This window comes from Barbatula barbatula, assembly GCF_947034865.1.
Source record: "Barbatula barbatula genome assembly, chromosome: 16".
NCBI classification, from domain to species: domain Eukaryota; kingdom Metazoa; phylum Chordata; class Actinopteri; order Cypriniformes; family Nemacheilidae; genus Barbatula; species Barbatula barbatula.
The window spans coordinates 5,483,754-5,508,354 of record NC_136779.1 but is presented as its reverse complement, the minus strand read 5'-3'; the positions used below and the strand labels follow the sequence as shown (position 1 = coordinate 5,508,354).

General features: G+C 38.1%; 1 protein-coding gene across 3 annotated transcripts; it reads right to left on the bottom strand.

Annotated features, from left to right (window-relative positions):
* Window positions 1-3,410: 3,410 nt before the first annotated feature.
* On the bottom strand, window positions 3,411-24,577 carry llgl2 (LLGL scribble cell polarity complex component 2). Of its 3 annotated transcripts, XM_079477050.1 has the most exons (25): window positions 24,353-24,577; window positions 18,023-18,156; window positions 16,881-16,978; window positions 16,304-16,385; window positions 15,809-15,924; window positions 14,986-15,144; window positions 13,037-13,199; window positions 12,476-12,663; window positions 11,859-12,013; window positions 11,176-11,387; window positions 10,657-10,724; window positions 9,850-10,003; window positions 9,640-9,744; window positions 8,191-8,483; window positions 7,901-8,048; window positions 7,665-7,815; window positions 7,455-7,571; window positions 6,946-7,112; window positions 6,598-6,859; window positions 6,352-6,505; window positions 6,219-6,247; window positions 5,882-5,929; window positions 5,431-5,473; window positions 5,290-5,351; window positions 3,411-4,396 (listed from the first exon to the last, which is right to left on the bottom strand). In XM_079477050.1, the coding sequence occupies exons 2-25, from the start codon at window positions 18,095-18,097 to the stop codon at window positions 4,392-4,394; spliced, it is 3,054 nt and encodes a 1,017-aa protein (XP_079333176.1). In that variant the 5' UTR covers window positions 18,098-18,156; window positions 24,353-24,577; the 3' UTR covers window positions 3,411-4,391. The 3 variants fall into 3 exon arrangements, with proteins under 3 accessions (XP_079333176.1, XP_079333177.1, XP_079333175.1); XM_079477051.1 differs by lacking the exon at window positions 5,882-5,929 and having other exon boundaries at window positions 24,353-24,560; XM_079477049.1 differs by lacking the exons at window positions 3,411-4,396; window positions 5,290-5,351; window positions 5,431-5,473 and having other exon boundaries at window positions 5,586-5,929; window positions 24,353-24,547.
* Between the last annotated feature and the right edge of the window lie 24 nt (window positions 24,578-24,601).

The following is a 24,601-nucleotide window of genomic DNA, read 5'->3' as shown; positions in this document are numbered from 1 at the left end:
GATTCAGGGTCTGTGTGTCCTCACAGGTACCCTTTCTTGGTTCTTTTTACAAATATCAAGACATTTTCCTAATCATTGTAACACATAAGTAGGAAAATATTAAAATACAAATGTTTCTAAATGGCTTTACAAACAATGCTCGACTCTTGGATCTTTCTCTTTTTACAATTTATTTGCAAAACTATCACTCATTTCTTAACCTTGTGCTGGTCTAGTGAATCAAATTCGGTGACCTAAACTACCAGGGGTATAAGATCAAATATCACGTCTTTCAACTGAAGTGCAAGGTGTACCTGACCTAATAGTCATCATTAGGGCCACGTTTCAGGTATTCACGCTAAATGATCCCGATCCTAGATGTGACTTTAGATCAACACAGTTCAAGCATCTTTAAAATTGCAATTTTTTTCAAAGCTTTAAAATAAACATTCATGTATTTAAATGTACCAGCTAAATGAAATAAAATGTACAAATGTAACAAAACGCTGTATTGTAAACAAAATACCTCTCTAAGCACTTCAAGTGACATGAATGAAATAATGACTCACCTGTCCTCTCGGGTACGCAGGAGACACCGTTGGGGTCTGAATTGAACCTGCATGTGGATCTGAACGTCTATACAATCTTTCTAATGCACAACACATTCATGGCTGTAGTGAATAATTTATATTTGACGGCACGCCATATAGTTATGCACCCATTGATTTCAGCAGCTGCTATACAGACGGTGGAAAGGTGAGAGGCTTCACTGGAGGCTGACAAAAGGTGTTGATACATGAGAGAGAAGATAGTGACAGATGCAAACATGGTAAGAAATTCCACCGGTCATCTTGTAATCCATAGATATTTCATTTTTTATTGGTCAATTATAGAGATGGCGTATGTTAAATTGTAGTATAAGAAATGTACAGACAAACAACAGAACACAAATGTTGGTACGTCGTACGACCACTTAAAACAAACATAATGTTAAAGTTATATTACTTGAATATTTTAGCAGGAATACTTTCTTTTCAAGGTCTTGTTTAAAATGAAGTCTGACACAAGACTTTGCTTTAAAAAAAGTATTTTTTGTGCCGTCTTGCAATAAATTGCCATCAAAGCACAAATATCGAGTCAAATGTAAGATTAAGTATCTGTTTTGGCTAAAATACATTGTGATAATTGTAATATCATAAAGCAATTTTTAACGCTGTATGACAGAATGCGGTAAACAGCTATTCTTCAACATTCTTGTGGTGTTGGTGTCCAATATCAGGCAAGCATCTGAGCTTCTGTGATTAGGGAACAAAGCGTCTCTCAATAATAGATGATTAAAACTCCCGGCTAAGCATGTATGACAACTGATCTTACCATACGGTACTTATTCTTGAAGTTTATGTAATGAGTCATGTATATATAATAGTGTATATAATAGAAGATGTCGTTTACTCAATTAAAACGTAAAATAAATGTGTTGATTCATTATACATTTGAACATCAAAAATCAAAAGAAAAACTATTTATATTAAAACTTGTAGAGCTCACATGTTTACAAATCGCTAACAAGTATCACAAATTTACTTCCTGCAAACTAACCAAAACCCACCTGGAGACCCCAAAAGGTCAACCAGGAATCAATCTGAGGGATACACAAAACCTACAGGAAAATGTTGTTACCAGACAAAATATGCAGATTTGCCAGCAATTTAAAATGATATTGGTTGCTGCCATTGAGGGGCGGGTTTAGTTTGTTCAGTTCTGGCTTCACCTAATAAACACTTTTAAGAAACAAAATGAATTAATCTGAGTTCAAAAATGAAAATTCTGTCATGAACAACTCACCCTATGTAGTTGTTACAAACCTGTGTGAATGTGTTTGTTCGGTTGAATACATAATTTTTTTGGAAGAATGTTAGGTCTGGGCCATCATAGTAGGAACATTTTAAAGTCAAATGTGCCCAAAAACAGTTTGCTTACCTACATTCCTCAAAATATATCTTCTCTCAACAGGTAGTGGTCTAGCTTTTGTTGAAACTAGTAACTTTGTATTAGCACCTATCCTACTATTGCTCTTTTATGACATATCGCGTATTGCTCCCTGAACTCTTTGTAAGTCGCTTTGGATAAAAGTGTCTGCTAAACGACTAAATGTAAATATCTTTTAACAGAAAAAACCCTTTCTTTGTATTCAACCAAACAAGGAAATGTACACAGGTTTGGAAAACCTAAAGGGTGGGTAATTCACTGAATTCTTAAGAACTCTGTATATTTAGTTTCAAACACAGATCACAATAAATCAAGTTAATAATTAAAAAATACTTTTATGTAGACTTTTTGTAACCTTTTAACCACAATGTAAAAACAATCACCAACTTTAGTTGCCTTTAATCTTTGTGTTATATAAAATTTGCTTTATGAGTCAATTGAACTTAAATTGAACTAACAAAATTCCCAAACTAGATTTTATAAGCTTAATATAATTAAAGTTTAATTGTCTCATGGAGCCAATTGTATTTAATTTAAAAAATGAAGCCGTTTCACTTGGTGTTTTTACAGTGCGTGCATTTTTAATATAAATGCAACAATTCCACTTTTAGACTTGCTCTTGTTGTAAAACTACACAATGTGCATTCAGGCTGACCTTCGTCTCAAGTAAAATGGTTGTATTTAGTTTATCATTAAAAAAAGAGAAATATTAAAAACCAACCAGAGAAACCTGGCTCATGCATTTTAACTGATTTGAATTATTCAAATGCTTTAATTTTAATACGGTTTCATTTACATAATTAAACCTTGGATGTCCAAATCAACGCTTTTTAGAAAATGTAAATACACTGTACTTTTTAAATGCCTAAATACTGTGTTGTCAAAGTTAACAAGTACTTTTAAATACTTTTCATTAGTTAGATATTTGCAAACTCCCTTGAAAAACATAAAGGGTTAATAATAGTAATGACAATTACATTTACATTTAGTCATTTAGCAGACGCTTTTATCCAAAGCGACTTACAAAGAAATCAGGGAGCAATAAGCGATATGTCATAAAAGAGCAATAGTACATTAGGTGCTAATACAAAGTTACCAGTTTCAATAAAAGCTAGACCACTACCTGTTGAGAGAAGAGAGAGGTTGTACTTTTTCTTCTTTTGTCTGTCAAGTATTCACAGAAGAGGTGTGTTTTTTGAAGGTTGTGAGAGATGTGGTTGACCGGACCGAGTTAGGAAGAATGTTCCACCAGATTACCAATTACAACAAATACAAATCACAGATATGGAGGTTTCAGAAGGCCAGCAGTGATATGTAAACTACTGTACAAGTACAGACATGGTGTAAAAGTGAAAAGAACGGCCAGTACTTCTGCATGCACACAATCACCATTAATGGAGTTACCTGAACTGATGCTGAAGTAAAACAAATCAATACAGACAGACCTTTCGTGTGAAAAATTTACTGAGAAGACTGTAGTGTGAAGTTACAAAGAATAATAATTAGTGTTCTCATACATAATCATGTCTCTACAAAAATATATTCTAGAACCCCCCAAAGAAAACGCTAAAAAGCATTTCAGGAGACAGTACCAAAATATTTCCTGGGAATCCGAAAATACAACCCTCCAAAAATGAACCCAATGGTAAAACAGGTACAGATCTTCATATACACATATATTAAAACATTTGACTACAATATCTTAAAATTACATTCCTAAATTACATCGTTCATAATTGGCATATCAAAACGTCTTACAATTAAAAAAGGAAGTTCAAATCCTACCCCTCAGAAAACTGTACACCCCAGAAACTACAGCATGTGTACTACACAGTAGTGTAAAAATAAGTACCTATATATAATCTGTCATCTACCACTGTTCTCACTGGAGTGGACGGGGTTAAAGGCAACACAACTTCCTGTGAAATACTCCGTGAGGTGTTTCATACTTTACATTAGCTACTCTGTCCTCGGATCTAGTTTGCAAGTCCTAATGTTGCCTTGCCGTCGTCCCCCTAAATCATCAGCATCATCCACTGGCATTTTTACCACATATTACCTATGCAGACTCGATCTGGTATAAAAGAAAAATCATGCATCTTAAAATCAAGTTAAAAACAAAAAACCTAATCCGCTAGTTTCAAATGCAGCAGTTTTTGCATGATGCTGTGAAGCTTGCGAGGTGGACTTTCAGCATGTAATGGATTGAGTGGAGATACAGTGATCGGTCTTGGCAGGCACTGGTGGTGGTCTCTCACTCGATTTAGTCCCCCTGGGTGTAGAAGCTGTGAGCGGGAGATTCCTCTCTCCAGGGCAAGGCTTTTGTATGGTTCAGTAGTGGTACTAGCAGTAGTGTTTCAATCGTAAGCAAATCTGGAATGCAGAATGGATCCAGAGTTGTTCAGGCACTGGGATTATAAGGCTCAGTCTGTAAAAAGCCAAGGGGAAAAAGAGCGTTAGGCGTCTATCATGTTAAAAGAGGTCATGATTTACAACTTAACTGTAATACAAATAATAGCGATTAGCAAAGAAAATATATTTTTTTATAAAATTATCATTATAAAAAATATTATAATTATACAGACAGAAAATAAGAGCATTATAAGGCAGAAGCACACATAATGCAAATTTAAACCACTTAAATTTATAGTAGCGTCTGCTAAATGACTAAATGTAGTAATATATAACAAATAAAGATATATATATCTAAAATAGTTATATATATACACACATGCTGTCAAATTGATTATTCGCGAATAATCAATTACATGCGCAGACGCACACGCAAACACAACAAATATTTACTTATAAATGTATATATATATATTTATTTAAATATAATTTACATAATGTATTAATAAAAATACATATCTTAAATACATAAACACATGTATGTTTGTGTATTTATATTCACATAAATGAAATATATATATATATATATATATATATATACACACACACACAGGGCACACACGTGTTATATAACAAACATTTATTTTGGAATCAGTTAATTGCTTTCATGGCACTAAAATATGTATAGACTGTTTCAGCGGCAACAATATAAACATTATGTGGCCCAAATCATACTCCTGGAAGACCTCCGCGAAGAATCAATAACTGTTGAGGGGTTTTATTTTAAATCACGATTGATATACAATAAAATATTGATATAAATGAATATTAACATAAATCAAATATAACAATTTGTTATATTATAACCAAACACAGACCGGAAGTTCACTTCGGGCCAGGTGTGTGCGTCCGACGAAAGTGTCTATATGCAAGTTATTTCATGTATGAATGAATGGAACCGTGACTTGCCTCCATTGCTCAGCACATTGCCTGCTCTTGACTTAGTCTTCACGTTGTTCTCTAAAAAGGACCTTTAATCAAACAACAGGCAGATTAATCCATCTGTACCAAATACCAATAAAGCACTTTGATCTAAATGAAAATCCTCACGTTTGATCTCCTTCTAGAGACTTCTGGATCTCCTGAAGCACTCCTGAGTAAGAGCAAGACATTATTCAAACAAACACTCAATAGTCTTTCATTTAAAACACTAATAAGCTAGTCGAATGCTAATGCACAGTTTAGCGAACTGTCAATACTTAAACACCCTTCCTTGTTTTTTCAGACTGCAAATTCATTGTAATATTAACAACATACGACAAGATTATTGTGCAGGATAATGAAAGTTACACATCATGCACACACGACTGCACAGGGCATTAATTGTTTTAAACAAACAGCATGTTTAGATTGTTACTTTAAGCCATTTGCACGTTCAAAACACAGCAAGCATGATACACACAAACTGATATGCTGCGAGCTGCCGAATCCAATGAGTTACATGAATTATTTCTGAAAATGGGGTTTTGTTTGACTAACTGCTGATTCCTCATGTACTCACTCTCATCGTTGAGCAAAGCATGCTCCATTACTTGAGTAGCAGAGTTCTCTGGAACACAACAAGCACATCGATCAGTCTAGTGAAAGCATGCAAACGCTTCATGGAGAACTTTAAAACACAATCTGCGATGGATGCAACAGGCAATGCACAAAAGATACAAATCTAAATCGTATGGCACTGTTTGCATCGATGACCGATTGTGTCCTTTTTGTGAGTGATTTCACTGAATGACGTGGTGAAACATTCAAAGAATCATTGACAACATGCGTGTTTTAGTATTCATTGTTTAGCTTGCGCACATGACACAAATGCTTAGAAAAAGCACTTTGAGTCTCACCGCATCCTTCACTGTCTCTAATGGAATTCCTGCAGGGACAACAAACACAAAACAAATTGTCAGTGTTTGACATCAGACAATTATAATATTATTATAACCTGAAGTTCAATAAATAACAAATCGAAACACAAACCGGTGTTCTGTGTCTGGTTGGTTCTTGTGAATGGGACTGGATGGCTTCTTGGACCTCATCTGAAGAGGAGCCTCAACCAAACAATGCGGTTCCACCACCCAACGGGTGGAAAGAGAGAACCTTTCGAACTCAGACGGGGAGATCAGGTAGAAACCTAAACAGTTTCATGACATAACATTTAAATTTAAATGAGTGTTGAAGCATCAGCTAAACATAAAATTGTAAATAAAGTCCAGCGTCTCCTACCTTGGCCATATTTGGTGAACACGCACGAGGCTATTCCGCTGACGTCCTCTCTCCGTATGCAGGGATAGTGCACCAGCATTTTGATGGAGGGTAGAGATATCACGTGAAGCTCACCCTGATTGGTCAAAACCACCAGGCTGCTTTCCAGCTGTTCGTCGGTCCGGCTTCCGAACCACGCCATGCCCACACGGCGCACGCGGGATCCATCGACCGCCGTGAGCTTCAGCTTTGACTTACTGCTCACTTTGGGCAAAGTAAACAGCTGCACAAACGAACACGCACGTAAGACACAATCTCTTATTGGAAACAAAGGCAAATCATATTAAGAATAATTATGTCAATATTCACCTTAAGCTGCTCTTCTGACACGACTAACAGATGGTGGGAGCCGTGCATTTCAGGACTGCGTGCCAGGTCGTGAGCCACCTCCAGGGGTTCAGGCAGAGGGGCCCCTTTCCCATCCAAGACCACCAGACTGACTACTGGAGCCCGATGCATCAGTTGAATCTCTTTAGCTGCAGACAAATATAATGTTATTTCAATTATCGTATACCAATTATTCACATAGAGTACTTATATTATTATACATCATTTTTATTGGGGCCGTCAAAGGATTAATTGGAAATATTTTTATGTATTTAATTAAATTTACCAATAACAAAAATGACAAATAAACGTTTATTATTATTTATTTATGATAATTTATGTCATATTAGTTTCATACTTTTCTTAAATATGTACATGCGTTTAAAAAAAAAAAAAAAAATATGCACCGTACACAGACATATGTAAACACTAACTTTTATTCTGGATGTGATTAATCGCAATTCATCCTTTATATTTTATTTAATATTAACCTGGATGAGCCATCACAGGATCCTCCATCCTCCGTTCCACCGAGGGGACGCGGAGAACGTAAGCAAACACGGCTCCTCCGTTGGTCCCGGCCCACAGTGAGGGTGTATTATGGGAACCTGCGAAAGTCAATGATCAAGGTTTTCTTCAGCTACAAACTACTAGATTCAGAGTTACTGAAGAATGATTTAGGCAATCCTAAAAACACTTACTATCACTGACAAACGTGTCGGCGAAGTAGAGTGCTCTGACCAGGCCGGTGAAGGAGTCATCTGAAGAACGGGCTTCGATCTTCCTCTGTACGGGAGCAAGCTCCATCTCCTGAAGAGCCTCAGCCTCCAACCTGGCATTGATCTCCTGAAGCTACAAAAACATTCACAATATTTACCATCAAGCCACTGTAGTCGCAAAAAACCCTTGCAATAATACTCTTCCTAAATCTGCACACCTTGGCAGCGTTGGTGGTGTGATGTTTGCGCATGGAGACCCGGCTGCGTCGGATCCTACGGAAAGACTGGCGTAGGGATTTTTTGATGGACTTGACGCGGGACAGCGGCCCTTCCAAGGCAATCTGATCGCTGGGGTTTAGGGTGCACCTGCGAACAAAAAGCCGACAACTGTCATTAAAGCATTCAATCTGTGCGCATGGAGGAGTGTTTGCATCTGTGTGAGGTACGTTCAAGTGATTTCCGTATAGATGTTAAGAACCAGAATGTTATTTCTTATGTTTCTCCTCACTTGACCATTATGTTCTTCTTCTGTTGGTAGTCATATAGACCAAATCCGTGGCTGGTGCCGAACGTCACCAGTTTCCATTCTGAGTGCAGGGCGATTGCAGTGACCACAGCGGGTGGCTGGCACTGGACGAGGGCGAAGGGCTGGAAGCCTGGAGGAAACAACACCGGCTCCTCCCGCACGTCTAGACGCGCTTGACCCTTCCACCTAAAGCCTTCCTGACCCTGCAGCAGATCCACCACTGTCGCCTCAACCGTCTGCTCGGCTGCCTCGTCGTTCAGCTCCAGAACCAAAATCTGAGAGAAACACACACACAAATGACATTTTGTCAACACCTTTGGCTTTACTTTTTTCATGATTTTTCTGTGACTTTTTTAGTAGTTTCTGATATTTAAAAGGTCACGGATTAGACCCCCAGAAAAAACAACATACAGATTGAATGCGCTGTAGGTTGATAAACGTGTCTGCTAAATGCAAAAAAATGCTAATCTTGACATGTCTATGATATTTTAAGAATTTCCCTGACTTTTACCAGGGTTTAAAATTCCCTGACATTTCCATGCGCTCCATGACCGTGAGAACTGCAAATCTATTTCCTTTCACTGAACTTGTAATAGCAGGTTTATGATGTTTTTTGTTTTGATTATCGTTGTGTATTAGATTGTGTGATATGATCCCAACAAGATTTCGGGAAAAGATAAGGCACATTGCGCAACATTAACTGTTTTGGCAGACTGTACAACACGCATCTTTGTTTTAAGTCATCGATTCTCGTCATGTTCCCCATGTGCGCCACTAAAAATAACTGAAACAGTGCCAGACCAACCCAAACATCTTTATTCACAAACGCTGGACGCATTTTGCCCTCGAGTCAAAGTGTCTGGAGTCGATGATAGCTGTGCTCTTATTGGTTGTTAGTTAGACTTGTGGGAGGAGGCAGGATTGTGTGCCAGAATTTTGGAGGTGTCAGAAATGAGCATGTCACATTAAATAAAAAAGCTGTCAATTTTAGCTCAGGACTAGAATTTATGAATGGCCCCTAAAAATGTCAAAACCATGTGAAGTACAGGTCTGCAGAACACAGAAGAGGTGTTTCTCAATTTAATCCAGTATGGGCATTTTCAACTGTACAATCAGAATAGGGCGGACACCCATTTCTAAATTTGACGAGGACATGATGTCACCTGAACTGTTAATAATCAGATACATTAGAGAGATTCACACAAACTCTTTAGTAGCCACCAACAAGGACGCCGAATCTGATAGTTGCCGTGCCAACTGGGTGCAAGAAATGCCATATAGCTGTAGAGGTCCAATCGTCATTACAGTATAATCACATGAACAAAACCCACTAGCTTCCAGGAAATGCTTTTTACTTTCACTTGTCTCTGAAATGCACATGTCAGAGAATATTTCAGTTAAGAGAAGTGTGAGAAGCAAATGAGACCTTACCTGTCCTGCCGTTCCAGCTACCGTGAGGTACCCGCTGTATTTACACAGGTGGATCTTCTGAATGCCAAGCCGAGGGTCGTCACTATACGGGTCAAAGCAGCCCACCTGACGTTCACAAACCATAAAAAGATATCAAGTAAAATCAGGTGTTAAAAAAATGACTCTTCTTTATGAAATCAACTACTGGAACAAGAATGAATGGAAACAAACCTTGCGGAACGGAGGCCACTCTCCCTCACTGCACTGGTTCATGTTATCGTTCGGGTCGGCATCCGTATGAAAGACACCAGACGTGCTAAGCTTGTACATGGGGAAAAGACAGACCCCCGAGGCATCCCAGAAGCGCACTGTGCCATCCTCATGCCTTTCAGAAAAAAGATACAAACATTTAATGAACAGGGAACACTTATTTATTTAATGTCATGCGGTCATTTTTCAATGTTTGTTTCTCATTCTTTACAAGGGTTACGCAATTTTGCAAATCTGTCTTTCTCCAGGAAATGTCTAAAGAATACGGGAGAGTCAAAACTACGGATCCCATTAGCTAAAAAAAAACAATGGTTTCCATAAACACATTTTAGACAGGATCCACAATTAACACTTTGTAAAAACCAACTCCAAGTTAAAATTGGATCCGACAAGTAAATAATCGAACCTTTTCAAAATAATCCATATATTATTTATCTGTAACAAAATATGACTGAATGACACAAAAACAAGAAAATAAGTGTATACGTTGTTGCCTTTATTTGCTTTCTTACTTTAATTTATTTTATCACAGTGGTTTTATTGGAGTGAGACTTTTACAGCACTTTATGGCTAACTTCTGTTCTTTTTACACTTGCTTTATAAAGAAACACATAAATATAGCCAATAAATTCTCAATTTACCCACCACTATAACATATGGAACTAATTTAATTTTGCACCGTGCTGTTAAGTTTCTAGCTCTTTGTCATTATGAACACAGGGATATACAATAAATGTGTGTTGTGTTATTTGACAGCGGTCCCCTCACCCAGTCAGGAGCAGGTCTCTCTGTGGAGGGTCTGGAGCGAGATTCTGCCCACCGTTTATAGGCCAAGGCTATAAAAAAACAGAGACAGGAAAACAAGCGCTGAATGAATGTAAGGCAAAGATTAAAGATGGTCATAGCGCCTTCATAGAGAAACCACAGTGAAGCACTTGACACACTTTTGAGTGTACTTTGAAGTCAACAGAAGTTAACATTTAACTCGATAACACTGACTAGAACCACAGAAATACACAAAATCACTATTAAGGCGCTATAATACAAAACGCACTGCCCTACAACAAGAATCAAACGTTTTGTTACATACAACTTTACTATAACAACTATTCGATTTAATGATTTAAAAAAGCTTGCACATACACGCATGCACATATCACTGAGCATCTTCGCCTCGCCTGAAATCAACATGCAGTAACACAAATCACACAAAGCATGCACATCTGAACTTCAGGGGTCTCAGCTTATTCTTTATGTATTTGTGTGTGATCCTTTGTATGTGCGCACCTTTCTGGAGTAGTGTGTGTTTTGATTGGCTCCGGCCGCCTGCACTCTCTCCCACAGTTTGAGCGGGATGGACGAGACGTGGTGAGAACACGTGATGGCTGAACAGTGTAATGGCACCAGGTAGGGTGTCTGGATGACGGGCCAACCTTCAGTCTGCAGATCAATCACCACCAGCTCCTCCTCCACCAAAACCACGACAGCGCTGGGGTCACCTTGAACACACACATTTAAATAAAAAATGCATCTTCAATTCAAAGGCAATTATAATGCTTAACATTGTATAGGGTTAGTGTGTTAGGTGTGCTTTCCCTTGCAATTGAACCTATGAATGTTGCATCGCTAGCACAATACTCTACTAGATGAGTTCAAGTAATGCAACAGGAGCAGTCTGCAGCTCATTTTTGCAAGTGCAATGAAATGAAACCGACATTTAACAGGCCCGAATAACAGCCTATATGTGTATATTCAGAATCTTCATGTTCATACGTATTAACAGTTAAATGAAAGAATTTTTTATAAATTGTTCCAAAAAATAACCCCTAAAAATAGACCCTAAATTCTATAAATGGTCACTAGAAACACATTATAAATGCATGTCATGACTAGATGTAAACAGAGATTCGTGTCTCCTGTATTTGTTATTGAATCACCTGAGACAATAAACATCAACTTCTCCCTCTTACCTTTGTGGTTCTCTCCTTCCCGGATGACGAAAAAATCGATAATGCGTGATGTGAAATCCAGGGCCTCGTGGGTTTTGCTGTGGATGATGGAGATGCAGTGTCTGTCGCCATAGCTGGCCCTCGGCATTCCTCCACTGAAGATGAGGAACGGTGGACTAGGAGGGGGACAGAAGACATGGGTTTTAAATGCAGATTACAATAGCAAAGTATAAAGCTCTTTTGCTAAACTGTATATATTGGGGGTATACGAAACGCTGGAAATGTATGGTATTAAACAGCTAAATGTTTGGTTCAAACCCCAACTGCTAAGTTATTATATCCTTGAAAAACATTGATATCTTCTTCATATCATCACACATGCGCAACTATTAAGAGAAGGAGAAAAACAAGGAAACAGGAAATTAAAGTAAACAGCGAGATTAGGGGCAGAAACCAGACGGCAGATTCCAAGGTTGAGTGGAAAATATGAAGCTCTGTAAAAGGTTTAAAGATTAACCATAAAGTGTGAGTCATAGAGAAGAGCGCCGAGTTAATGACACCACAAGTAAACACACCTGTCTCAGCATCAGCTAGAAACACACAAACATCACAGTCTCATAAAACAATATAACGCTCACCCTTGTTTTGTTGGGAGCTGTATAACTTTAGATATGGCCTTGCAGGGAAACGCGCCATATGGTATCTCTTGTTTCTCAGGTTCAGTTTGCGGATCATCCCCAGTTACCGTCCAGTTGCAGTAGCTTCCGTCGCTATGGGAACTGAGAATGTTCCCACCGTCCTCCATCCACCAAACGCCCTCTAGTTGCTACACGGAATACAGAGAATCGAAAGCATTCGTTTTTTGATAGAAAATTCTGTGCTTGCCTGTGCAAAAACTCCCCAGAACAGTAGGGTGCTGTGGATGAATGCCCGGGCGTTGCTATGTGGTTGCTAGGGTGTTCCCTGTGGTTTTTATATTGGCCAAAGTCAAGTCTCCACCTTAAAGTCTTTGTCACATTCTAATCCTTAGATATAGTCCAGGTCCCACTTTAAAAGCAAATCGCTGAGATCTTTCCAGTTTACCGCCCTTCAGGGCAAAACAACAAAAAGCACATTTTTCCTCAGCAAGCCACAACGTCTCAGCTAAAATCACCATGTCTTGAGGCACAAAGTGGGTTGAGAGTACTGGACTTTGTTACCTGTGTGCCTAGAAAGTGTTGGACGGGACGCCTGCGATCCAGATCCCACAGAACCATAAGGCCACGGCTGTAGCCAATCAGAACCTGCCGTGGGTTGAGCGGGTTCTCCTGCAGAGCCTCCACACACTCCAGATTCCTGCGACCAACATACTCCTCTGGAACTCTGGGAAAGTATAAAGAACAGGTCAGCTGTCACAAATAGTAACTGTATCAGCCGTGTCAGGCGTCTGAAAGCGTTGCATAATGTCACTGCACAGAAAATATTCCGAGAATGAAAGTCATGTGTGTACATAAGAAGGACGTACAGTAGGAGGATTTAGAACTGATGGATAAAGGTTTACAGCTCAAAGAAGAATGTATTCATAATATTGACAAGGTTTGGCAAAAAATATATTGTACAAACTTCCGAAATGTGATGTAATGGTGCTTAAATTTACACACAAACGATCCATTTCCATCAATCACATTGCCTTGCATCTTTGCGTTATTTGTTATTGTAGTGAGGTAGGCGGGACGAGACAGGATTCAAGGGTCTCGTACGCGCACCAGTCTCGTATCACGGAGGAGATTGGGAGCATAAGAGGACAAGCGACCGGACCGTCAGTAAGAGAGGACCAGGCCTGGATTTTATGTTATGGTTTGTGTCTATTTACGTTTGATTTTATAGAATTAAAAGTTATTTTATGTTTGCCGGTTCCTGCCTCCTTCCTTCCCTTGGATCGTGTTACAGTTATGTTCTTATAAAAACAGTTAGTAGCTTAATAGAAAAATGATTCAGATGGGTTGTCTTAAGAGGAAGTCCTATGTTGACTAGGGATGAGCACGAATGTTTAAATATTGAAAATTAAAAATGCTATTCAAATATTCATATTTCTTACTTTAGAGGTGTCACGTGTTATTTAAAGCTTCTTCATTTCATCTGTAATGATTTTATAATATACAGGAAATCTAAAAAATCATTTGTATGTGTATCATCTTAAGTTTACACATCGGATGCCCGGATCGCGTGTTATGCTTGGTTCAAATCACCATATTGTTCAACAACTTGAAACATGACAATGTACATTCCTTGTTAATGAATATGGCATTAGCATAAGGCTGGTACATTTTTCCATACCTAAAAGCATAAAATGTCCTTCTAGAAGTTCAAATAGGCTCGCCGCCTTCAAGTTACAGCCTGTAAATAAATTTGCAGGGATGCTTTTTTTGTTTGTTTTAAAATGCGCAGTGATTCCTTAGTTACCTTAGTTGAAATAAATATGCAACGAAAAGCTGAATAAGACCAGTCACTGACCATGAGCGAACAAGGAAACAATATTTATATGCAGCGCTGATCAGCAGGAAATATCTTCCTCAGATGACGGTTACGTAATAAATAGGGGAAACAAGCACTAAAATGGCTCCTTCTTTGTTGCGGGGTATTTTTTAGGATATTAACAGTCGGCATGGAGATATCAACCCCGTTTACTTTATTTATTATCAACATTATAAACAATAAAGCCAGATGTTCTTGTCAGATCTGGATTTTGTTACTAGGCGTAAGAGAAGCACTGGGAGTTTCTCCGCTGTCGGCTTGTTAACCCGCTCAGTAACTTTAGGCCTATATGCTTGATTTTCTTATCAAGAACATGCACAACAAAATAAACAAGATAACCATATACAACATATTTTCAGTATACATATCGTTTAGTACATTTTTTTTGTATTATACCGTTCCGCGCAGGTTTAAACGCTGTTTATGTATTTTTCTATTTTGCATATTTTCAACATTAGAAAACCTGTATACAGGATATAATATGAATGCCTTACGAATATTTTAATATTACTATAAGCTTGATGTGAAATTGTGACTAAATAAAAACTTTAAGAAATTACGTCTTTATTAACTCAATTCAAATACAAATATATTAGTTTTTTTTATGAGCTCAAATATGAAATGATTCTCTCACCTGCTCTGTACATCTTCTACACTAATGTTATTCTCCTCCAGCTCTCTGAAGCCTGGCACCTCCACCACAAACACATGCCCTCCCTCTGTGCCCAGCAGCAGCAGTTCACCCGATGAGTGTGCCAGGACCGCCGTGACACGTGTCACACTGGGAGGGGCACTGTCGGCATGAAATCACAAGTGTAAATTAAGTACACAGTATATCTGAAACACTTCCATTATATATATATATATATATATATATATATATATATATATATATATACATATACATATACATATATATATACACATATATATATATATATATATATATATAATGCGTTGAACAAAAAATCATTATTGCATTAAAAAAAGAATTCATATAAACATAAATTGCAAAAATGAAATCATAAGGATGACTAGATATTAAACTAAAACCGAAATGGACCAATAAGATTTGTGGGTGGGCTACACAGCACAACATGATAGATACAGAAACCAACAAAATGTGTGTCAAACTGCACTTGGTTTGGACATCAAATATATTTAACCCATACATCACTTCAAGTGTTACAAAACTTGTTTTGAAAATTTAGCTTACAGGAAACATCATATATGGCAAAAAGCTGATTTTTGAATCATAAGGGTCAGCTGACATGTAATGTGGCCGTGACAGGAGTCTGGTGAGTATCAGTCATGTCTGGGTGAATGTGAGTCAGACCTCCAGTATAAGATGGGTGTGTGTCTGTCTGTGTATAAGCATTTCGATACATTAAAAAAGTATTCTTAACCATGATAACATCAGATTAATACAACTGTGTAGGTGTGTGTTGCTGACTTACCCAGGTGGACCAGAGAGAGTGAAACGGCCGATTTCAAGTAATTCAGATATGCCGTTATGGGCCCGAAGCGTCCACATGTGCAGACTGTTATCATCCAGCAAAGTGACCAACTCCACCTATCAGGCCGAATTAGAGCACATCAGGTTAAGACTGAAGACAATAGATACTTGTTTCTATAAAGCTACATTTAAAGCACCAGCTGAGCCAAAAATAAGAATCCAAACATCATGTCATGCGGCACTACCCCATGAGGTCACCGTATTAATATCTCAAAGAAATAACCATGACATGATATAGAATTACTTTTTTCATCAATTTATGTTAGGTACTCAGCAGATCAAGGTGATTTACGTGCAGCTTCTTGAAATAACTTTTCAACCTCGCCCCAAAATGATTCATTGATCTCAAGAAAGATTGGGAATGAAATCCAAATTTTATGCCAAGAAAAACTCCTGGCAAACTCAGAGGCGGCAGGATTAAAGTTCAAAAGCGTACCTGGTTTGGCAGGAAGTGCACCTGTGTAACTGCCGCATTCTCGTCATGAAGTCCCATAAACTCCACACCTGGAGCTCCATACCTGAACACTCGATAAGGAAACGAATGCCAGCCATTCACACAGCACAGCCGCTTTACCACTAAAAATATTCAACTTTAAAATATACAGCTGCTGTGTACATAAAACAACAAATATGATTACATACTAGTCACACACTGTACGCAACAGACCCGATTACTCATTTCTACTTCCTCTCGTCCTCTCTGTAAACGATTAACAAGCAATTATGCAATACTATGGGAAAAAACATACGTTCTCAATGCTTCGCGCTTATATAAACTGTTCCACCTTCTGGAGTGCCTGCGCGATGGGTGTGTATCTCTGCCACTATAAAAATGATGTAGTCAGATACGGGGAAATCTCAGCACTTCATTGTAATATCACGATTTGCTCACTTCGCCTGAGGATTCAGAGACATGGGAAAGGAATGTGGAGTTATTTAAGTCAAGCCCGACGCTAAAGCCCTAACACAGATCAAATAACACAAACGCTGCTCGTCTGGTTGGTGGAGGATACAGTTTAATGGCTCCTGATCTGGTACCAATTGCCAGGAGCTCTAGACTGGGGCTGAATCCCAGAGCGCTGGGCTGATGGGGGAAGCCATGCTCTACCGTCTATGACAGGAAAAAGAGAAAGAAACAAGTTAAATAGAAACATACAAACAGATGAGACTATAAATCTAAAGATAATCAAAAACAGACATGTCAGAATTAAAACACCAGGATGGGTTTGAAAAAAAGAGATAGAACTCTGAAGAATGATCTATCTATGAAACCGAGGTAATAACTTATTAGTCTACTAAAACTATTGAAATATTTCTGTTTACTGGCATGTAAAATTATTACTTGAAAAAACAAACTACACAAAAATGTATGAAATGTCCCCTAAGCAATAATACAATACATGTTGCCTTAGCAACAAACTTAAATACAATTATTAACTAAAGTTATTTATTTACAAAAATATTTATACATTTCTTTCAATTATTACACTTTAAATGCAAACATTTTAATAAATATAAAAAAAAATAATCAGCTTTTGACAATAATCTTAATTGTTTACTTTATGACCATTTTTTTATTGTTTAACTTTATTTTTTATGTTGTATGCACAAAGAATTGTTATTCATTTATTTATTTGATTTACGATAAACAAATACACATACTCAAAAGCAGATAAAGAGTTGCAAAAATATAGTAAAGTAACATTACCAGGAACACCCAAACTATAAAAATAAAATAAAACTACTTCAAAATGATCAAAACTATAATAACTACTGCAAAAGGTTTGGAAAAAGTCTTTCACACACATACTTGCCCTTTTCAAATTCTAAAGCTAATCTGATTAAGAAGATTAAATCAAGTCGATAAGAGTCTGATCCCATAAACTGCTCACAACAGATGTACAAGCAGAGTCATGTGTGATATATATCTATTAAATATAACTGAAGTTTCATTTTTTCCACTGGGTCTCGTCATGTACACTTTCAGAGCCTCACCCCCAGACACTCCCCCTAAAAGACCACAAAGACCTAATCCTGTGCAACTCGGGCAACTTCCTACGTAAATAAAGGTAGTAGTGCTTCAGCTGAATGTAAATGTACGCGTAACGGCCAAAATGTTTTAGAGAAAAGATCCGTCATAAAGGTCTTTGATCACCTTGTTGAACTGATACAGATCCTGTTTGTGCTTGTCCCTCTGAGACTCGTGTCCATGTCGCCGGAACCTCTTCATCCTGCCTGGAAGAGCAGGAACCACGCGCTGCCTCTCTCAAGGTTTCTCCTCTCAGCCGCCTGACACAAGACAAGCAAGATACAAGTTTCATCATCAAAGTATTAACAGACAGACAATCATAGAAACATTACATCAACAGCCATTACAGTACATAAAACAAGGACGTAAGCTAAACTAAAGAGAGCACACCTCGTGTGTGTATTCCAATGGAAACCGATGGATCTGATAGGGCCAGGAATTCCAAAGATGGGCTGCGGAGTGTTGACTGAAACTAACCCCCCCCCGGATTTCTCTCTCTCTCTGCCCAGCCCCCTCTGGGAGATCTCTGCGGTCATGACTGAAGCAACTTTTGTTCTTGTGGTGCCCGGAGCAGATTGCTATCGCAGCCCCTCCCCTCATCTGAACAAACAGCACCTGATGAAACACCTGTTGTACTGGGAAGCGGATTCAAAAAGAGTCTCTTTCAGTTAGAGGAGGAGAGCTACCCGATTTCCATTAAATGAGCAGTCCATCCTAACAACACACAATAAGCTCTGTATAAACGGCTGCTTCTGTGCTTCAGATATTGGCCATTTCATTTGCATGCAACAGAAAAGCCACATGGGTCGTTTTTCCTCCATTGACCTTTACCAAAAACTTCCATAGTAACCAAAGCAACCATTACTAATACCAACCTTAAAGGGATAGATTAGCTATATTAGCTATTAGCTAAACCTGCATGACTTTTTTTTCTGTAAATAACAAAAGTATACACTTAGCTTACAAAATAGCTAAGTGGTTTTGTTTCCATCCATACAATTGAAGTCGATGGGGCCCAATGCTGCTTGGTTCCCAACATTCTTTAAAAGATCTTCTTTTGCCTTCTGGAGAAGACAAAAAGTCATACAAGTTTGAAATGAAAGATGAAATGCAAATTGGGGTGACTAACTGAAGTAAAACATGTACAAACCCATATTAACTACTTTAATTTGACATTGTCCATTTCGCGTAAGAGCAAGCTATGCTACCGTTCCACATTGCAAATATGTGTAAACACATCAGCGAGACATTGAGAGGAAACACAAATGACTAACCCGAGACCCGGCCAAATAAAACAAGCATAAGCTAAACGTTGAGTCACAATTAACGCCATTTCTGTCAATATTTGCAAAAAATGCTGTGACATATTCAGATAAGAATTATGTCACATTACGTCCAAACTCTCAGGAGAGCGTGTCTAGACCAATCCCAAACAGTCCCAAAATTCATCACGATTTTGAAACACTAATCGCAACACATCGCCTTTATCAACAAGGAAGTTTGTTTTCTCAATCCTTTCCAAACACAACCTTTCCACTGAGTCAGTCACTCTTTTCGGCTCAGACGCATATTTCTGTGACTTCACCATTATTAGCCAAGAACATTTAGTCACCGTCATGCATGCGTGTACAAACGTTTCCAAAGCAGTGTATGAGATCCCATTTCCGTATTTATGGAAGCACAAATCCAGGAACTGTAGGACCCTGCAGCAAGCACCCAAGAACAAAACAACGAAGTCTGTCAAACTCAACTTAAGGGACAATGTTAAGGTGGGAGGTCCTCTGCTTAAGAGTAAGCCCGGCTTTATGAGGGAAACTCTCAGCGGGAGAGCTGGAATGGAGCGGGCGAGGGTGAAAAGAAGGGGTTCATTCAGAGTGAAAGATTCAGAAGCAATCTGCCTCCATACTGAGACTGTTTTCGTGATGGTGTCTAAAAACGACTCTGGCGTATTCGATCAATATTACATATCCATCCGTCTAATGCTCAGTTAAAGGGATAGTTCACCCAAAACCTAAAATTTGCTGTTTATTTATCACCCCCAGGCCGTCGGAAAATTAAAGAATTTTTTTCTTTAATTAGAGGCAGAAAAACAGTTTGTTTGGAATCCTGTAGGGAGGAATTATAAAGGAGGTGCGTCTGAGGGCATTTACGTAGGAGTCGAAGCCCAAACTAGTCTAAATTAGAGGTGGGAGTACTGTGCAGAGACTTTATAGACGTTAAGAAGAAACGGTATGTTGAGCTAAGCAGCAGGCGAGCAGAGTTCCTCGGCATAATCAGCTCAATCGTTCAGATGACAGATTTATACCAGTTGAATTCAGATTCATTTGTTTGGAAAAGCTTAACATAACTAAATCAACATTTAAATTAACCCACAAATAAAGTTTGATTCACATTACATCATTTATAAAGACTTCGAATTTTACGTATTACATACACGTAGGATACATTCTGGAAAAAAAGTAGGCCAGAACAATTCAAAGTACTTTTAATACTTCAGTACCATGCAAAATATCATGATACCTTTATTATAATGTATTAATAATAATGAATTAATAAACACCAGAGTCCACTGTAAAACCAGATTTGTTATGTGAATTGATAATGGTTACCCGGGTGTTGCTATGGAGTAGTTTTTAGTAAAGGTTTAACGAACGATACAATACATCACACATATTCAGTTTCCAATATGATGGTATCACAAGTTTGAACAATCTTAAATAATTAAAATTACATAAAATTAACATAATTCATTATATAAATCATGAACTAAAGTTTAATAGTTAGCGTTCTGAGTCGCTTTAAATCGGTATTGCACAGAATAAGCAATTGTCCACTTTAAGCACAACCCAAGACCTCATAGCCGTCATTTGACAAAGAAAATCACAAATCACAAAAAAAAGTACCCAGCATTCAAGGATTCAAACGGAGCTCATTCTGAAGTCCAAACAAGGAGAACCTAGTAAACAGTGATATCGCGGTAAAGATCGATACGCTTACAGATTCTTCTGTTAAAGGTCATGGTGAGAGGTAACACTGTATTACGCAAACACATCAACAGTGAAACCAGCCTGATACTCGGAGTGGCTCAGCCAAAAACTTGCACCCTACGGTCAGGAGAGGTCAATTGCTTCTTAGTTTAAAACAGTCTGTACAAGCCAACCATCCCAATGACTAATAAAAGCAGAGTACTGCGTGTGCCGCTCAGGCTGGCATACCTCTATTAGGAGTAAAAGGGAAACAGCGATTTCAGTGCTGAAGTTTCTGATAGCCAGTTTCAGTAAATCAGGTTCCTCTCATCTACAGAGGTGCTTCTGTTTGAGAACAATAGCCTCAAAGGAACTCTACTGACAAGTAGGCTGAAAACAAAAAAGCTATTTTGAACTAAATAAAAGCCATTTAATAGACAAATACCCACAGATAAGCACAACAAAGGTTTCTTAAAAGTGGATGATCAGCCAATTTCAAATTACAAAGTTTAGAGGTGTCACTCACGATACACTAAGATCACGATTCAATACAATACACGGTACAGGGTTTACGGTTACGACTGCAACACGATATTTGTAAAAAATAAAATATATGTAAGCGACACTCAAATGACAGATTTTCACCAACACATTGACAATTTTTATTTTTATTAACATATTTTGTTGTAAATTCTTTAACATTCAAGGTTTAATTTAACCCATTTTGAAAAGATCTGTCGCTGAAAAATAAAAGATTTTTAACATAAATATGTGAAAAAATATTTCATTTAAAAATATATTGCCATAGCTCAGCAATACATATCTTAATAGATCAATGATTTCTTTTTTTGTATTGTGATATACGATACTTCTATATTTTTACACCCCTAGCAATGGTCGATTGTATTTTTAAGAAAAGGGTACATTTTCACCCACTTCCTTACTATTAAAACACATACCAAAAATGCTTGCACCATTGACTGTTTCTTTGTCATTTGTAATCATTCATTTTCTACTTATCTTTATTTGTTTTAAAAGAGGCGCCATTTCTAATTCAAGACAAAGAAATGACATGACTTCTAAAAATTCATTCCCAATCCCAGGTTTACCTGTTGAAATATTTCCGTTCAAATGATACGATTCAGCTGAATGTATTAGGTTCGACAGCGAATCGTGCCTGCTTACACATCACAGTGACATCATTGCATTCTCAGCATAACATCCAACAGGAAACAAAGATCAGAGAAGACAAGAACCGAGAGCCTGCCCTAACATGAGCGCAGAACTGTCAGTGAATTCTAACCTGAGACTTTCTCCTTCAGCTGCGCTGACAAAAGAACGCATTTAATGATATCTGATCCAAGGTCAGAAGAAAGTATAAACAAGTGCTGAAATAACCCTCAGGTACACCCCGATTAAAAACATAATGTAAACACAGTTGAAACCAGTTTAACCAAGAGATGATGACATGGCTACAGTTGGATTAAGGGTCTTTGGTATTTTAACCCAAGGCTTAGATAAAAGTAAGATCATAAAGGATGATCAGAGATAGCATAGCTTCAATGTAACAAAGTCTATAATAACTGACGCATGACAAGCGCTTAGATCACAGACAACGAGTTCAAATCGGTCTCGACAAAAGTGTCCCACTCAGACATCAAATTGTCTAAAGTTCATAGTGCTTAAAAAAAGAATGGGCGAGGAAGAGGAAGTGTCAGACGAACTTCCTTGCATTCAATCCGCTCATTGTAATCCCGATTTCTGCAGCGATTCTCTCCACACGCTATCAACTGCTGTGGAAGTGACAAGCCTTTGTTTACCTTCTCTTCCTCTCTGTGAAAATGCAAAAATAAGATCTTCTCTATAGCTATTGGGTGTGGTCGAACACAGGATGTCAGTCCCCAGACTCAAGCCTTTCCTGTCTTCTCTGAGAAGGTCCATAAACTGAAGAGTAAAACCACATTTACACCCCAATGCCTCATAATGAAAAATCAGACATCTGATGGTTGATTGTTAAGTCTGGCAAAAGGTGTAAACTACAAAAATGGCCCACAAATCGTGTATCTCTCAGCAGTTCTTTATATCACAATAAGTGTAACTTTAAAACAAAGGTGCTTGTAATATTTTGTCCTTTTTTGAACAGCATGGGCGGTCGGACTGGCAGCATTGTTGAATTTTCTCTCAATAAAACAGGTGCTTGTTTCTTTGACCCAGTTTTTGAGGACACACGAGTCATTTTGCATTATCTCAGATTCAATTTTGCATTTGCATAGCATTGTTGTCACATCAAACGGGTCAACGCATGTTTGTTTCATCAAACAAGCGCAGTTTGTCTCCTAAATTAATACAATTTTAAAAAGTGATACATCTCAAATCACATTGTATTGGCACTTCACATCGTGCTCTAAAATCCAGCCATATACTACAGATCGGTCTAAAAAAATGATCCATAATTAAATCACAATATACATGTGACTCAGCCCTAACTACTGTTGTCTAAGTTACTATTGTCATAGTTCCAAAACAATCCGCTTTAATCCACATTAAGCATGCACGTATGAATTAACATGAGATAACAACGAACATGGCCGTGTGTAAAGGAACATGAGAGGCTCAGAGAGGCGGAGGCTTCATGCTCTCGATTCTCAACCTGTCAAACCGGTGGGACAGCTATCCACCAATCTATACCAAGGACAACCAATTCGCCATGAATTTCCCCAAAATACTTTTTACCTAAATAAATAGGCCATAGTGTCTTTTGACTATAGCACCGTTGTGTCTTTACACTATATATATATATATTAAAACATATTACTCTGTACACTATATAACTATACCCTACATACAAGAAAATGACACTTAACAGCACAATACAGAAACTCCATACCCTATATATACACAGTATAATGGAACATAACTATATATACATACTGTATATACAGTAGAATTACACACACAATGTATAATGTAATAAAGTACACTTTTATCTAGTTTCTATCTAGTGTAAAACTTTATAATCAACACTAGAAATCTATACACGATCAGTATATGTCTATACTTATATAGTATGGATACTGTTATCTGACTTACTGTTTTCATAAAGCCCAAGTCATTCATTCTCATTGCAAAACATATAGTTAACGTAATAGTAAGTGCTGCAGTACGCGTATGTCTTTATGGTATTTTCGTCTGATACTGAATAGTGTAAGGAATTAGAAAACAATACGTTAAAATTGATTTCGTTAAAGATAGTGTAAGCAAAGATAACTTACGTCGACTCCAAGCAGTTAATGGACAGCTATCAGATCAACTATATTAGTTCAAACTTTAAACTTAGTGAACTGCGAACCTAGTCATCTTTTAGACATCGTACGACCGCTCAAATAAGAGTTAATCTAGGAAACCCACTAGGTTTCGGGACACAGGCACACAGCCCTGAGTGGTAACACCTGTAGCCGGGCAACAGTCGACGGGCCTCGGCAGGACTCACCTGATTCACCGCGGCCCGACGCCCCGGTTCTGTCCACGACCCGCACAGGTTTGCTAAATTATCCCGGGCTGAAGAAGAAACCCACGCCAGATGGTAACGTGAAGCAGGGTCGGTTGGTGTTTACCTCGCCTTCGAGGTGTGTGTATGGACAGAGGGATTATCAGTGAAGCGTTTCCTGCTGGGCGCTCTGGCTCCTCCCTGAACGAGCGCCTTCCGGAACAGCGCAGCGCGTGGTCGGCAGGGGTCGCT